At 47.9% G+C, this 17364-nt stretch overlaps 1 protein-coding gene and 1 long non-coding RNA gene across 2 annotated transcripts; both read left to right on the top strand.

Annotated features, from left to right (window-relative positions):
- The first annotated feature begins 10987 nt into the window (after positions 1 to 10987).
- uqcrfs1 (ubiquinol-cytochrome c reductase, Rieske iron-sulfur polypeptide 1) lies at positions 10988 to 13339 on the top strand. The gene is made up of 2 exons (XM_068601559.1): positions 10988 to 11244; positions 12340 to 13339. Exons 1-2 carry the CDS (start codon positions 11034 to 11036, stop codon positions 12951 to 12953), a joined length of 825 nt encoding a protein of 274 aa, XP_068457660.1. The 5' UTR covers positions 10988 to 11033; the 3' UTR covers positions 12954 to 13339.
- A 1385-nt stretch (positions 13340 to 14724) lies between these two features.
- On the top strand, positions 14725 to 17364 carry LOC137803287 (uncharacterized). Its single transcript, XR_011080047.1, has 4 exons — positions 14725 to 14780; positions 15132 to 15233; positions 16719 to 17032; positions 17167 to 17364. It is a non-coding gene; the product is annotated as an uncharacterized lncRNA (long non-coding RNA).

The raw sequence follows: 17364 nt of genomic DNA, 5'->3' as shown, positions 1-17364 counted from the left end.
CCGTGTCCACTAGGGGTCCAGAGACAGATGTAGTGTCACATCGTGTCCACTAGGGGTCCAGAGACAGATGTAGTGTCACATCGTGTCCACTAGGGGTCCAGAGACAGATGTAGTGTCACACCGTGTCCACTAGGGGTCCAGAGACAGATGTAGTGTCACATCGTGTCCACTAGGGGTCCAGAGACAGATGTAGTGTCACATCGTGTCCACTAGGGGTCTAGAGACAGATGTAGTGTCACATCGTGTCCACTAGGGGTCCAGAGACAGATGTAGTGTCACATCGTGTCCACTAGGGGTCCAGAGACAGATGTAGTGTCACATCGTGTCCACTAGGGGTCCAGAGACAGACGGACCCAGGACGTCTGCTTCTGGCCAGTAAAACACTGCAGCCGGTCACTTTGATATAAATCATAATGTTTTGTGTTCCTTAACGTTGAGACGGATGCAGAATCGCTCCTCTTGGCTCCTGATGGGGATTCAAACACAAAACCTTCCGGGGCAGCGATGCTGGAGGCTTGTGTGTAGCAGCTGTGCTCAGTCCTGGATGGACTGCAGGTGTGCAGGGAGATAAACGGGAGCTCAGGTGTGTTGTGTCTTCTGCTGAGCTCACACTTCGCTCTGAAAGAGCCTCAGAACCCAGGACTGTTCTTCTGGGTCAGATCCCTGCAGAGGGCTGTTGCACCGCATCGCTTCCATCAGGACAGGAAAGCAGGACCAACAATGCAGAAGGTTGATGACAGACGCAGGATGTGAGACGATGAATCCCCCAAACCAAAATGTGCTGACTGTGCAGCAGAAAAGAAACAAAGACGCGTCTCTGGACAACACTACACAACACTACACTACACAACACTACACTACACAACACTACACTACACTACACTACACAACACTACAATACACTACACAACACAACACTACACTACACTACACAACACTACACTACACAACACTACACTACACTACACTACACTACACAACACTACAATACACTACACTACACAACACTACACTACACTACACAACACTACACTACACAACACTACACTACACAACACTACACTACACAACACTACACTACACAACACTACACTACACTACACTACACAACACTACAATACACTACACAACACAACACTACACTACACTACACAACACTACACTACACAACACTACACAACACTACACTACACAACACTACACTACACTACACTACACAACACTACACTACACAACACTACACTACACTACACTACACAACACTACAATACACTACACAACACAACACTACACTACACTACACAACACTACACTACACAACACTACACTACACTACACTACACTACACAACACTACAATACACTACACAACACAACACTACACTACACTACACAACACTACACAACACTACACTACACTACACTACACAACACTACACTACACAACACTACACAACACTACACTACACTACACAACACAACACTACACAACACTACACAACACTACACAACACTACACTACACAACACTACACAACACTACACAACACTACACTACACTACACTACACAACACTACACTACACTACACAACACTACACTACACTACACTACACTACACTACACAACACTACACAACACTACACTACACTACACTACACTACACAACACTACACTACACTACACTACACAACACTACACTACACTACACAACACTACACTACACTACACAACACTACACTACACTACACAACACTACACTACACTACACAACACTACACTACACTACACTACACTACACTACACAACACTACACAACACTACACTACACTACACTACACAACACTACACAACACTACACTACACAACACTACACAACACTACACAACACTACACTACACTACACTACACAACACTACACTACACAACACTACACAACACTACACAACACTACACAACACTACACTACACAACACTACACAACACTACACAACACTACACTACACAACACTACACAACACTACACAACACTACACTACACAACACTACACTACACAACACTACACTACACAACACTACACAACACTACACTACACTACACTACACAACACTACACAACACTACACAACACTACACTACACAACACTACACAACACTACACAACACTACACTACACTACACTACACAACACTACACAACACTACACTACACAACACTACACAACACTACACAACACTACACTACACAACACTACACTACACTACACAACACTACACTACACTACACTACACTACACAACACTACACAACACTACACAACACTACACTACACTACACTACACTACACAACACTACACAACACTACACTACACAACACTACACTACACTACACAACACTACACTACACTACACTACACTACACTACACTACACTACACAACACTACACTACACTACACTACACAACACTACACAACACTACACTACACAACACTACACAACACTACACAACACTACACAACACTACACTACACAACACTACACTACACTACACAACACTACACTACACTACACTACACTACACAACACTACACTACACTACACTACACTACACTACACAACACTACACAACACTACACTACACAACACTACACTACACTACACAACACTACACTACACTACACTACACTACACAACACTACACAACACTACACAACACTACACTACACTACACTACACTACACAACACTACACTACACTACACTACACTACACTACACTACACAACACTACACTACACTACACTACACTACACAACACTACACTACACTACACTACACAACACTACACAACAAGGGTTCCTGGTTGATCGGTGATCTTGTCTGGGATTTACATTTTTTGCCCCCAGTACACTACAATACTGTAAAATACTGTAAAATACTGTAAAATACTGTAAAATACTTCAAATGAAGAGATTTCATTCCTTTCATCCCTGAAGATTAATGTGTAATAATCCACAGATGAGTCTTTAGATGATGAGATACAACAAGAAGGTACAACAAGACCAAATGTTTCATTTCATGAGACCTTCATCAAACAACAGAGCTCATCTCCAGCATTACTCTAATGCTAATAATAATTAGCATTAGAGTAATGCTAATGCTATATAGCATGGTGAATGTAATAGATAATTTGTTTCTAGATTTTGGAAAGCAATAAAGTTTTGATCCATGAGTTTGTTTTCTCCGTAGCAGTGTGTCCACACGCGTCTTCACTCTTTGTGGTTCAGTCGTTGTGTGTTTGCTGCTGGAGGACTGATGGCGTCAGCGTGAAGACCAGGACCAACCAGCCACGTGGAAGAGAAGCTAACAAGCTAGCCCCGAGGCTACTCCACTACCCAGCATGCTCCTGGCCTCTGGTGCCCGCTCCCAGAGGAAGAGCCCACTTGTTTCCAGAGACCTTGGTCCATCCTGGTGGTCCAGGATCCAGCTCGAGGTTGATCCTGATGCTGAAGTACAGATACTGGAACACGTGTTCCTGATGTCACCGTGAAGACGTCCTTTTACCCATAATGCACCACAGGAATGTACCACTGCATTTAATTGTCCGTCGCTGTGTTGCGTAACACCAAGAAACGACGCTGAGTCCTCAGATAACGAGTCACAGCTGGTGGAGGGAAGAGGAATGAGCTGAGGATGAAGAGGAGACTGATGATGATGATGATGAGCTGTGGATTGGAGCTTTGATGATTTGTGTTTCCAGTGAGAACTAGAAGATCTCCATGTAGTGAATCACCCTGCAGTGTCTGGGCTCCTTGTTGGGGAATAAAATGTTAATAAAGTTATAATGAGCGCCGTAAACATCTGGAACAGAACACACAGTTCAGTGTAACGTTGCACTAGGACCAGCTGGGAGATCTTCCAGTCAGGTGACCAGAGTGACCAGAGTGACCAGAGTGACCTGACACGCCGACAACAAGCAGCAACACACAGATTCACTCTGACACCTGGTCCTCACCCTGACACCTGGTCCTCACCCTGACACCTGGTCCTCACTCTGACACCTGGTCCTCACCCTGACACCTGGTCCTCACCCTGACATCTGGTCCTCACCCTGACACCTGGTCCTCACCCTGACACCTGGTCCTCACTCTGACACCTGGTCCTCACCCTGACACCTGGTCCTCACTCTGACACCTGGTCCTCACTCTGACACCTGGTCCTCACTCTGACACCTGGTCCTCACTCTGACACCTGGTCCTCACTCTGATATCTAAAGTGTAAAGCAGAGCACTAGACCAGGTACTTCTTGTCTGCTCTCATTCTTCTATACAACCTTTAGGCCCAGAGCATACAGACAGATATGAAACATGAGGTTCTTATCGGAGCGGCAGCACCACGTCTGCATTCATTACATCCTCAAGTGGAACCAGAGACTGGTCCAAAGGGAGAAGGTGTTCCTAACGCCTCACACTGAACATGAACGTTCTGCGGAGTGAAGGCAAGAGGTTCCTCCTCTTGAGGTTCCTCCTCTTGAGGTTTCTCCTCTTGAGGTTTCTCCTCTTGAGGTTCCTCCTCTTGAGGTTCCTCCTCTTGAGGTTTCTCCTCTTGAGGTTCCTCCTCTTGAGGTTTCTCCTCTTGAGGTTTCTCCTCTTGAGGTTCCTCCTCTTGAGGTCCCTCCTCTTGAGTCAGCTGACAGCGTTTGATCTTTCTCAAAATGATTGAGGCCTCCTGATGTTCCCTGAAAAGATGATCTGAAATGAGTGTTAGTGGAGGTGAGAACGCCGGCGCTGAGCTTGACTCGCTGCATCAGACGATGATGAAACATCAGCAAATGAATTGTCTCTGATGGACGAGAGAGAGAGCACTTTCATGATGAGCGCCTCGCTCGCCCCTGAAGGAGCCGTCAGGGAAGTCGACACCACAGAGCAGCTCTGCTGGGGAGAAGGTGTGCTGCTGAGCGTTATGGCCGTCAATGTCCTGATTCCTATCAACACAACCATGCAGCATCCATTGATCTCTTCTCAACATGCAGCCGCAGCAGAGAAGCTGAGGAATACTGATTCAGTTGAAGAGGAGGAAGAGGAGGAGGGAGGAAGGTCTGGTGTAATTATGTCATCCTAATTAGCAAAAAGGGGTCACTGACTCTGATTCCAGCAGAACAGATATGAGTGAGCATGAAAGTGATGATGCAACACAGCGCATGCTTCCCCTCGGGCCCTTCGGCTGCTGACAGAAGGTTTAATGGTGTGAAGTGGAGGAACAACGAGTTGTGTTTAGAAGAGCTGCGTGTGAGTCCGTCTCCTTGCTGCTTTGTTGTTCAGTCATTATGTTTTAATCCTCAGTTCCTCATGGAAGACATGTGAAGCTACAAACTGGTGACTTTGCTCAGCTGCTTGTATCTGATACTCATGAAACTCAGATTATTGCAGATGTGACATGAAGGAGGATATCAGAGAAACATTCTCATCATGTCATGTCATCGATGTGAACAATTCGCTCAGCTGGAAATATGAAAAGGTCAAACCCGTCATGAGGCCAGAGGTTAGAGTTGTGTTATCAGGACATGAAGTGAAACCAAACCGAGACGTCCTCACTTCCTGTCGCTGCTTCTCGTCTCTAAAGATCCTCATCTGAACACGCTCAGCTGCAGTGGAGTTGGTAGCGCGCAGGAAGCAAACCAAACATCCACTAACGCAGATTAATGCGCTGACGGGCTGCAGAGCTCCATCTAGTGGGCGGCGCGGGTACTGCCACGCGGTGAGGAGGCCTTAAAGAGGACGTGTTGGTCATTTACAAGGCTGGTCATCTACAGGGCCCCAAAATGATCCAACCACATGAGCAAACCAGCATTACTTGCAGCATTTTGACGGCAAAAGACACACCAGACTTTACGAGTGGACGTACTAGCGGATGTTAGCATGCAGCTAGCCTGCTTGTTTTCAATATTGTACTAGCTTATCATCCGGCTCAGCTAAATACAGTAAAGTATTGAAGCCAGGAGACGAGCTGTGGCCGGGTGAGGATCTGCTACGTCTTTGTTTGCCTCGTTTCCTGAGTAACGGTTAGCGATTAGCCGCTGAGCTGATGGGGTCGTCTCTGGAGGAGCAGAGCACTTTGTGTGCATGTCACAACACTGCAGTCTGCAGGTGTGCGTGTGCCGTTAGCTTCAGCTGTTAGCTTTATTCCCTCAACATGGTTTTAAAACGCAGACACGTGGTGAGAGCCTTTAAAAGCCCGACAGCAGGCAGAGAGCTGCAGCAACACTGTGTGTGTGTGTGTGTGTGTGTGTGTGTGTGTGTGTGTGTGTGTGTGTGTGTGTGTGTGTGTGTGTGTGTAGCTGTTGAAGCCCATGCTAACAGGTCTGTGTTTTCCTGTTTGGGATCCAGTAGAAACTTCCTGCGTCCTGAGGATCATGAGCTTGTCTCCATGCCAACAAGAGGAACTCAGCCGCCATCTTGCTCATCTCTCCTTCAGCCATGCTCACACCTTCACACCTTCACACCTTCACACCTTCATACCTTCACACCTTCACACCTTCACACCTTCACACCTTCACACCTTCACACCTTCATACCTTCACACCTTCACACCTTCACACCTTCACACCTTCATACCTTCACACCTTCACACCTTCACACCTTCACACCTTCATACCTTCACACCTTCACACCTTCATACCTTCACACCTTCATACCTTCACACCTTCATACCTTCACACCTTCACACCTTCATACCTTCATACCTTCACACCTTCATACCTTCATACCTTCACACCTTCACACCTTCACACCTTCACACCTTCATACCTTCATACCTTCACACCTTCATACCTTCACACCTTCACACCTTCACACCTTCATACCTTCACACCTTCATACCTTCACACCTTCATACCTTCATACCTTCACACCTTCACACCTTCACACCTTCACACCTTCATACCTTCATACCTTCACACCTTCATACCTTCATACCTTCACACCTTCACACCTTCACACCTTCACACCTTCACACCTTCACACCTTCATACCTTCACACCTTCACACCTTCATACCTTCACACCTTCATACCTTCACACCTTCATACCTTCACACCTTCACACCTTCATACCTTCATACCTTCACACCTTCATACCTTCATACCTTCACACCTTCACACCTTCACACCTTCACACCTTCATACCTTCATACCTTCACACCTTCATACCTTCACACCTTCACACCTTCATACCTTCACACCTTCACACCTTCACACCTTCACACCTTCATACCTTCACACCTTCATACCTTCACACCTTCATACCTTCATACCTTCACACCTTCACACCTTCATACCTTCACACCTTCATACCTTCATACCTTCACACCTTCATACCTTCATACCTTCACACCTTCACACCTTCATACCTTCAGCCATGCAGGAAGACACACTTTATTTTCCTCTGAGAAAACCTGCAGCCGTCTCCATAAAACCATTAAAAACTCATAATCCATAAATCATGGACTTTGCTTCTTCTTTGCAGTTGTTTTCCTGACGCTCCTTCCTTTCTCCTCCTCTCTCCTCTCTCCTCTATCCTCCCTCTTCTCTCCTTTCTCCTCCTCTCTCCTCTCTCCTCTCTCCTCTATCCTCCCTCTTCTCTCCTTTCTCCTCTCTCCTCTCTCCTCTATCCTCCCTCTTCTCTCCTCTCTCCTCTATCCTCCCTCTTCTCTCCTCTCTCCTCTCTCCTCTATCCTCCCTCTTCTCTCCTCTCTCCTCTATCCTCCCTCTTCTCTCCTCTCTCCTCTCTCCTCCCTCTTCTCTCCTCTCTCCTCTCTCCTCTCTCCTCTATCCTCCCTCTTCTCTCCTCTCTCCTCTCTCCTCCCTCTTCTCTCCTTTCTCCTCTCTCCTCTCTCCTCTATCCTCCCTCTTCTCTCCTCTCTCCTCTCTCCTCCCTCTTCTCTCCTCTCTCCTCTCTCCTCTCTCCTCTATCCTCCCTCTTCTCTCCTCTCTCCTCTATCCTCCCTCTTCTCTCCTCTCTCCTCTCTCCTCTCTCCTCTATCCTCCCTCTTCTCTCCTCTCTCCTCTATCCTCCCTCTTCTCTCCTCTCTCCTCTATCCTCCCTCTTCTCTCCTCTCTCCTCTCTCCTCTCTCCTCTATCCTCCCTCTTCTCTCCTCTCTCCTCTCTCCTCTCTCCTCTATCCTCCCTCTTCTCTCCTCTCTCCTCTCTCCTCTCTCCTCTATCCTCCCTCTTCTCTCCTCTCTCCTCTCTCCTCTCTCCTCTATCCTCCCTCTTCTCTCCTCCCTCCTCTCTCCTCTCTCCTCTATCCTCCCTCTTCTCTCCTCCCTCCTCTCTCCTCTCTCCTCTATCCTCCCTCTTCTCTCCTCTCTCCTCTCTCCTCTCTCCTCTATCCTCCCTCTTCTCTCCTCCCTCCTTTCTCCTCCCTCCTCCTCTCTCCTCCTCCCTCCTCCCATGTTGTGTAGTTCATGTTGTGTAGTTCATGTTGTGTCGTTCATGTTGTGTCGTTCATGTTGTGTCGTTCATGTTGTGTAGTTCATGTTGTGTAGTTCATGTTGTGTCGTTCATGTTGTGTCGTTCATGTTGTGTCGTTCATGTTGTGTAGTTCATGTTGTGTAGTTCATGTTGTGTAGTTCATGTTGTGTCGTTCATGTTGTGTCGTTCATGTTGTGTAGTTCATGTTGTGTCGTCGTCTGTGTGTGTGCATGGGATGTGAATGTGAACTCGTACATGGACCTCGGCCTCTCTGGGCTTAGAGAGCGAGCGCTGTGCAGAGCGGTGATGTAATCCAGAGTCCAGCTGTGCCACAATAATGCTGCAGCCGCACAACCGCAGCCGGGGGTCAGAGGTCACGCCGGCGGCTTTTCCTGCGTTGTGGATTGTGTGGCAGCTCGCGGTGCTACGGGGTTTAGCACGTCTCCTTAAAGGCCCGCGGGATTAACTCCTTACGGGATTAACTCTTTACGGGATTAGAGCCATCACAGGGGAGAGGACAGGAAGTTCACTGCAGCGCCACGGAAACACTTCCTGTAGCATGTGTAGGAAACACTGCTCACTGGAGGAGCAGACACACACTGGAGGAGCAGACACACACTGGAGGAGCAGACACACACTGGAGGAGCAGACACACACTAGGAGACTAACACACAATAGAAGACTAACACACACCAGGAGACTAACACACACCAGGAGACTAACACACACCAGGAGACTAACACACACTAGGAGACTAACACACACTAGGAGACTAACACACACTAGGAGACTAACACACACTAGGAGACTAACACACACTAGAAGACTAACACACACTAGGAGACTAACACACACTAGGAGACTATCTTCTCTCACACCTCGTCTCCCTGTCTGCTTTAACCTCATGACTCATGACATCAGTAGAAGTACTCATCACAGTACATTACTTAATGCTTCCTGCATGCAGGTAGAAAGTAGTAGAAGTACTCATCACAGTACATTACCTAATGCTTCCTGCATGCAGGTAGAAAGTAGTAGAAGTACTCATCACAGTACATTACTTAATGCTTCCTGCATGCAGGTAGAAAGTAGTAGAAGTACTCATCACAGTACATTACTTAATGCTTCCTGCATGCAGGTAGAAAGTAGTAGAAGTACTCATCACAGTACATTACTTAATGCTTCCTGCATGCAGGTAGAAAGTAGTAGAAGTACTCATCACAGTACATTACTTAATGCTTCCTGCATGCAGGTAGAAAGTAGTAGAAGTACTCATCACAGTACATTACTTAATGCTTCCTGCATGCAGGTAGAAAGCAACTGTTTGATCAACTGTTTTGTTTTCTTTCCTCCAAAAGGTGCTCAGCCTGCGATGATGCCACGCTGAGCTGGTCTGCAGCTGCAGCCATGAAGCCTCTCTAGAGGACGAGCAGGTGAAGACACCAGAGAGAGCACGAGGTCAAGGAGAGAAGGGAAGGAGGCTTCATGAGGAGCTAGGAAAAGACAACAGTGTTTAGAGGATCAGACTCCACTTCCACTGACCTCGTGGTGATGACTGCAGCCCACAGCAGCAGCAACACGTAATAATAAATCATAATTATGCACAAAAAAAGATTGATGACCCCCCCCCCCCCTCCAACACACCTCCTCAAAAAAAGAAGTTATAATTATGACAAAAAAATAAATAATGTATAATTATGAAAAAAAAGTATGACCAAAAAAAAAAATTAGTCGACAAAAAAAAAAAAGATGTCTTAATCAGGACAAAAAAAACAGTGTAAATGATGAGATATAAGTGTTGATGTGGAGCCTGCGGCCCACGGCACCTTGTGTTGTGTCTGAATAAACTCACAATGAGCAACACAACGTCTCTTTCCTGAAGGGGGCGCTACGACATGACGGAGACTCACTGCTCTTTATTCTCTAACTAAATGCTATCATGCTAACACACTTTCCACCGCAAAGCGTCTAAACTACGGAGGACGACTCAATGCACAGTTACAACATGTGTGTTACTTTAAACACACTGTTAGCGTTAGCAGCACTGTGATGACACCACTTCCTGTTTTAAGGGCTGTGTGCAGTCTGTGGTAGCGGTCGCCCGAGAAACACAGCAGCAGCTACATTAAAGCAATGCTAATATCTGTTGAGATAACACGTCAACAGTTAGCTTGCATAGTTCGCATATTAGACGGCGAGGGGATGAAGAGACATGTGAAGAAAAGCAGCGCATGCACACCTACTATCTAATTTAGACTTGGACTTTTTTTTCTGTCATGACTTTTTTTTGGTCGTAATTATGATTTTATTTTTATGTCATTATTATGACTTTTTTTGTCATAACTATGTTTTTTTTTTTGTTGTTGTCATAATTAAGAATTTTTTTTTGTTGTTCTCATAAATGGGCTTCCATACAATCCAGTGTCGCAGAAAGACAAGTCCATGAACGTTTTTGTCGCTGTTACGTGTCCTTACGTGATTACGTAATGACGCACTTGATGACGTCAAGACGTTGCCGGCACCAGTCAAGACAACGCAAGGTCGTCGTCGCAGCAGTTCGCCGCCAACATGATGTCTCTCGCTGCCCGGTCGGGGGCTTTCTCCCCTTACATGCAGGCTACATCTGTCGCTGTTGCGGGTCCCCTGAAAGCGCTGGTACTCGGGGCGGTTGTGAAGGAAGAGAAGGTTTTGTTGGACCTGAAAAGAAAGTTCCTCTGCCGCGAATCGCTCAGCGGTCAAAGCCCGAAGACAGGGCCCGCTGTGACCGTTAGCATCCATGGTAAGTCCGTCATTGGTTCACTGTGCTAACGTTAGCTAGCTTAGCCCTCTGTTGTTCTGACATGAACATTGCACGAGCAGGTTCGAGTTAAACTATGCGTGTGTGCTGAAATATGACACTCAATAACATGTATAGAACCGTAGCTTAGCTAGCGTTAGCCTAACTAGCTTTAGCTTAGCTAGCGTTAGCTGAAGGCTTTTCCAGTTTGTTAAGCTAGCGTCCTGTTAGCCTTCACTGAGGTCAACATTACATAAGGACTTTGTGGCTCCTATTCCGTGTTTGTGGGTCTGACAGCGGCGTTGTGGTTCTGAACATAAAGCTCGGACAGTGTTCCCTTCGTCACGGAACCGTTAGCCATTTCCAACAGCCTGGAGTTAGCTGGTGTTCCGGTTCCATGTCCCCATGTCACCTCTGTGACTTCCAGCATTGTGTCAGTGCAGTGGTGAAAGGTGGATCATATTTTCATAACCCTGTAAGCAGATCAGATGGCGTCACGTAGCCCAGCATTTAGTAGGGTATGTGGGTGCCCTTCCATATGTCCTGCATACCGTCCTTTACCCTTCAACACCCTGCTCGTATTGTGTAGTCTGTTGCTCTCTGCTCGTATTGTGTAGTCTGTTGCTCTCTGCTCGTATTGTGTAGTCTGTTGCTTTCTGCTCGTATTGTGTAGTCTGTTGTGTTGTGGAGCTCCTTGGCTCTCGTCCTGTACTTTGTCATCGGTCCACCATATTGTATCAGCAGTCTTGCGGCTCTGCCTCCTGATCCGGTCTGTCCTCGGTGGGCCGGTTGAGTCTGAGCTGAAGGACTTTCTGAACAGAATGATCTGAGTGGAATCCAAGCCGGTGGCACAGACGACGAGCGTTAAGAAAAACTACATAGAAATAGAGGCTCTCTGATGCTGGTTTTCATGAAGGTCATAACGAGGCATCGTGTCAACTTGTGGCCCAGAGTTTATGTACAAAAACCCAATTAATGTGACAGCTGGCTGGAGGCGACCGCCTAAAGGTTTCCTACTTACTGATGGCTATATTCTATGGAATCTCTCAGAAATATTACACTGTGTATATATGTGACCCGTTTGCTTCTTGCTTGCAGGCTGTGCAGGAGTCCGATTCGCCCACACGGACATCAGTGTGCCGGACTTCTCCGACTACAGGCGTCCAGATGTGCAGGACCCCAACAAGTCGTCCCAGGACAGCAGTGAATCCAGAAGGACCTTCTCGTACCTGGTCACCGGCGCCTCCACCGTGGTGGGCGTCTACGCCGCCAAGACGGTGGTCACTCAGTTTGTTTCCTCCATGAGCGCCTCGGCCGACGTCATGGCCCAGTCCAATATCGAAATCAAGCTGAGCGACATCCCCGAAGGCCAGAACTTGACCTTCAAGTGGAGAGGCAAGCCGCTGTTCGTCCGCCATCGCACGGACAAGGAGATCGCCGCAGAGGCCGGCGTGAACCTGGCAGAGCTGCGCGACCCCGAGCACGACAAAGACAGGGTCCAAAACCCCAGGTGGCTCATCGCCATCGGGGTGTGCACGCACCTGGGCTGCGTGCCCATCGCCAATGCCGGCGACTTCGGCGGGTACTACTGCCCCTGCCACGGCTCTCACTACGACGCCTCCGGCCGCATCAGGAAAGGCCCCGCCCCCACCAACCTGGAGGTTCCCCCCTACGAGTTCGCAGAAGACGACAACATCGTGGTCGTCGGGTAAAAGCCGCTCCTCGGACTGAGCGCTCACCGCGCCGCAGCCTCCGCTTGGTCAGCAGCGGCCGTGCGGTCCACATCTTCTCAACATAATGACGCGGTGGAGGAAACCTTCAGCTACTGTAAAGTTCATGTCTCGTTGCTTCTGCCGAGGGAATCGGCTGTTCGAGAGGAGAGACTTCCACTCGGCGCCACGACTTTCCTCAAGGTCGCAGGTGTTGGTAGTCCTCTGATCATCTTACATTCACCATCCTCTTCTTTTCCCACCACTAGTCATGTCAATATGAAATAACCACCTGCTACTCTTAAGTTATACTTCATATAGTTTGCAAAGAACAAATGTCGTGTTCAGGTCTGCTAAATAAAGATTTATATTTTATTTGACTACCTTTATTCAGTGTTGAGCCTTTCTTTGCGTCAATGGTGTCGTTCAAAGCAGTGAAACCCACTGACGGTGTGTGTGTGTGTGTGTGTGTGTGTGTGTGTGTGTGTGTGTGTGTGTGTGTGTGTGTGTGTGTGTGTGTGTGTGTGTGTGTGTGTGTGTGTGTGTGTGTGTGTGTGTGTGTGCGCGTGTGTGCGCGCCCGTCAGTCCGGTCCCCCTGAATAGTGATGGGGGCCAGTGGTTCTGGTTGAGCCATGGAGCTTCAGTCATGTCTGCTGGTTGCAGCCTTCAGAAAGAGGGAGGAGCTCTGCGTGGTGCTGTGATGACTGGCAGCATCACTGAGGCTGCATTAAGCAGCACATCAGTGGCTGCTTGTGTCGAGCATGAAAAGAGAGCGAGAGTCCTCTATGAGGCTTCTTTGTGCTGCCAGGAGGATCTGCTGCAGCTCTTCATCGCTCTCTTCATCGCAGCGCAGCAGGAAGCTCGAGCAGCTTCATCTTCATTGCAGCTGGCGCCTTGAAGAGGACGCCTTCATTTCTATTTCTATGTTTCTAATCTGAGAGCTTCACATTACAGACATGACGGCTCAACGAGCCGAATGCTGCCGGAAACACACACACACACACACGGGTTAGTAACATATATTCTAAGTGTAGCGCTTGTATTTAAATATTTAAATCTGTGTGTGTGTATAAACTGAAACTAAAGAGCTGCTGCAGCGCTCGACTCAACAGGCTGTGATGTCCAACATGTTGTGTTGAGGAAAGGTTCAACATGTTCACTCATCTGGTGCACACACACACACACACACACACACACACAGCTCGAGTGAAGGAGCCTCATGTGTACCATGTCCTCAGTGTGTGTGGATTCAACACTTTAAGGGGTAGAGGAATAAAGTCAATACTTCCATGAATCTAATTTTAGTCCTTTTGTGCATCCTCCACTCGTTTCCTTCCCTCCTCATCCCTTCGCTCCAAGTTGAAGTTACCGTCGGTACAACTGGATCAGCAATGAACTCTAGTTTAGAGGTAAGTCTTGTTTGCTAGCAACAATTTAACATGCTGTTTAACTCACGAAGGTAACTCGACATCCAAGTTATCAAAGCTCGTCAGCTTTAGCTTGATCACAACGTTCACGTGAACGTTCACGTGAACGTTCACGTGAACGGTCACGTTCACGGTCACGTTCACGTTCACGTTCACGGTCACGTTAACGGTCACGTGACGCGACGCTACGTGACGCTACGTGACGCTACGTGACGCTACCTGACGCTACCTGACGCTACCTGACGCTACGTGACGCTACGTGACGCTACGTGACGCTACGTGACGCTACGTGACGCTACGCGACGCTACGCGACGCTACGCGACGCTACGCGACGCTACGCGACGCTACGCGACGCTACGCGACGCTACGTCTCTGGCTTGACGAACCCTTTCTCACGCAAAGGTAAGAAAGAAAACAAGAAACTAGCCGCGAAAGAAAAGAAAACACAAGCAGGTAAATAAGTAGAAATAAAGTTGAAATAAAAATGTAATAATGTAATAAAACAACCGTCAACACGTCATCAGCTGGTCCAACATGCAGACATTCACAAAAACATATTTATTCTATTTGTGGGTTCTTTTGCTTAAGTGTATTTGTTGTTGCATCCTGGTGAACTTCACCGCTTCTCTTCATCCTGATACCTGAGAGATCAGAGAAGCAGAAGAACAGTTTCCTGAACTCATCACCTGTCAGTGTGTGTGTGTGTGTGTGTGTGTGTGTGTGTGTGTGTGTGTGTCTCTTGTGTGTGTCTAGAAGTGTTGGTCGTTGTGTGCTTCCTGAAAGAGCATCCTGAGTCCTGAGGGAGAGTGAAGCGTTTGAGGTGACTCACTTTCCTGGCGTGTGACCTTTTCCCAGGTGAGCAGACTCTTAGAAGAACAAGAAAGTAGTTGCTAAATATAACTCCACCTCTCTGAGTGCTATAAAGGCAGAGAGAAGAGGAGGAGGACATGAGCAGCTCATAGTTCATAAACTGTAACACTGCGTTGGTACAGAGCAGACGTTCTGTGTGTAACGTGGAGCTGCTGATGCTCTTCAGCCTCCAGCCAGCTGCCACATGAAGCTGCAGGGTGGAAGCAGAGCAGATACAGGAGTGCTAACCTTCCTGTAGTTAAACTTGTCATTGACGTGCACACTGAAAGGCTCTGAGTCTTCAGTGACCTCTCATCCCTGCAGTCACACCGACAGGAACAAGGACCCAGACTCACTGCTGCTGCTGTCCACGAGGAAGGAGTCCATTAAAGCTGTAATCCGTCTCACAAAGGGGCCGCTCTCATCCCAGAAGCCATTGTGGGTCATCATAGTTCTCGTTGGAGCCGCCATGTGACGGATGAGAGCTGTGAGGCCTCTGCAGGCGGCAGCAGGATGCAGTAGGTGTTTGAAGGCTTCTTCAGGACACACATGTACTCAGTTTACTGGTTCTCTGGCTTCCAGAAGCCTGCTGATGAATGATGCATGCTGGGTGATGGACCGTGCAGTGAGAGCCCCTCCCTCCTTTGAGACAGAGCTGCTCCTCCAGAGGAGCACATGGGGTCAATGCTTTGAGTGCACTGAGCTGGATGTGAATGTCCAGCTGTGAGAGAGCAGCCGCTCAGATCGCCAGAGCGACTCAACTTCTGGTGTTACATGGAGCTGCATAGAGTTACATGGAGCTGCATAGAGTTACATAGAGCTGCATAGAGTTACATGGAGCTGCATAGAGTTACATAGAGCTGCATAGAATTACATAGAGCTGCATAGAGTTACATGGAGCTGTATATAGTTACATGGAGCTGCATAGAGTTACATGGAGCTGCATAGAGTTACATAGAGCTGCCTAGAGCTGCATATAGTTACATAGAGCTGCATATAGTTACATAGAGCTGCATAGAGTTACATGGAGCTGCATAGAGTTACATAGAGTCACATAGAGCTGCATAGAGTTACACGGAGCTGCATAGAGCACTTAATGACGTCACTGGCCGTCAAACAGATGATTCACCTGGATGAAGGTGTGTGACTGCCTCCAGCAGAACAGCTGGAAGGACCTCCTCACAAAGACATGCAGCAGCAGTGACTCTGGCAGCTTCGTCCTCGATGCGCCGGCTGCAGCTCTCTGGAGGATCTGAAGCGGAGAGGCGGCTGCGAACCTCTCGGGCTGACGGAGGAAGCCTCAGATTATACCCTTAATCTACAAATAGCTGCTGCAGCTGCACGCAACACACAGCAGCACCAGGCACGACACACGTGGCCTCCTCACACCTGTGAGGAGGAAGGAAAGCATCCGAGGGGACGGGAGCTGGTGACGCTTCCCTGTGTTCATGCTGGGTTTAGACCCTCAAGCTGATCGCTCTCTCTCTGCAGACACCCGACCAAAACCAAAGCTGTGCTCTCTGAGAGGATCCAGAGGGTCAGACGGGGCCTGACACCAGATGTCACGACGTCCTGACATGACGCCGCGCCCTCACAGCCCTCACCACAGGAGGAAACAGCAGCAGCTCAAATCCCTGTTCCCAGTATCAGGAGGCTCCAGGCTGCAGAAGCTCCTGCAGGCCAACAGCTCTGGCGCCCCCTAGTGCTGACAGGAAGGACTCGCACCGACACGAGCACATGATGAAGAAGCTCCAGTTTCTCACTGGAAAAGTGAAGTGAAGTGAAGTGAAGTGAAGCAAAGTGAAGTAAAGCGCTCTGAGACGCTGCCACTACTCATACTTTTAACTTTTCTGTTTCTAAACTGATTCACACTGTTTCTTTTTTTCTGAAAAACCTTCTAATGACCACAACACTTTGTTTTTCTGTGTTTTTATTACAGATTCTGGTTCTTTAGGCTCTCCTCTTTCCATCAAGGACATCAGTGTGTGAGAGCTTGTGAAGGTATGAAGAACACGAAGAATCTTCTTCATCTTCTTCATGTTGGAAACTGCTCAAAAAACCCACCTCAGATCACGCTGGATGACCATAGTTATGATCAATGCACTTGCATACACTCCATGCTGTCTGAGAGGAAACA

This window comes from Clinocottus analis, unplaced genomic scaffold, assembly GCF_023055335.1.
Source record: "Clinocottus analis isolate CAN_PGR_092001 unplaced genomic scaffold, fCliAna1.0.p SCAF_51, whole genome shotgun sequence".
NCBI classification, from domain to species: domain Eukaryota; kingdom Metazoa; phylum Chordata; class Actinopteri; order Perciformes; family Cottidae; genus Clinocottus; species Clinocottus analis.
Note: the sequence above shows the minus strand (reverse complement) of the source record. Positions and strands in the feature narration are given on the sequence as shown.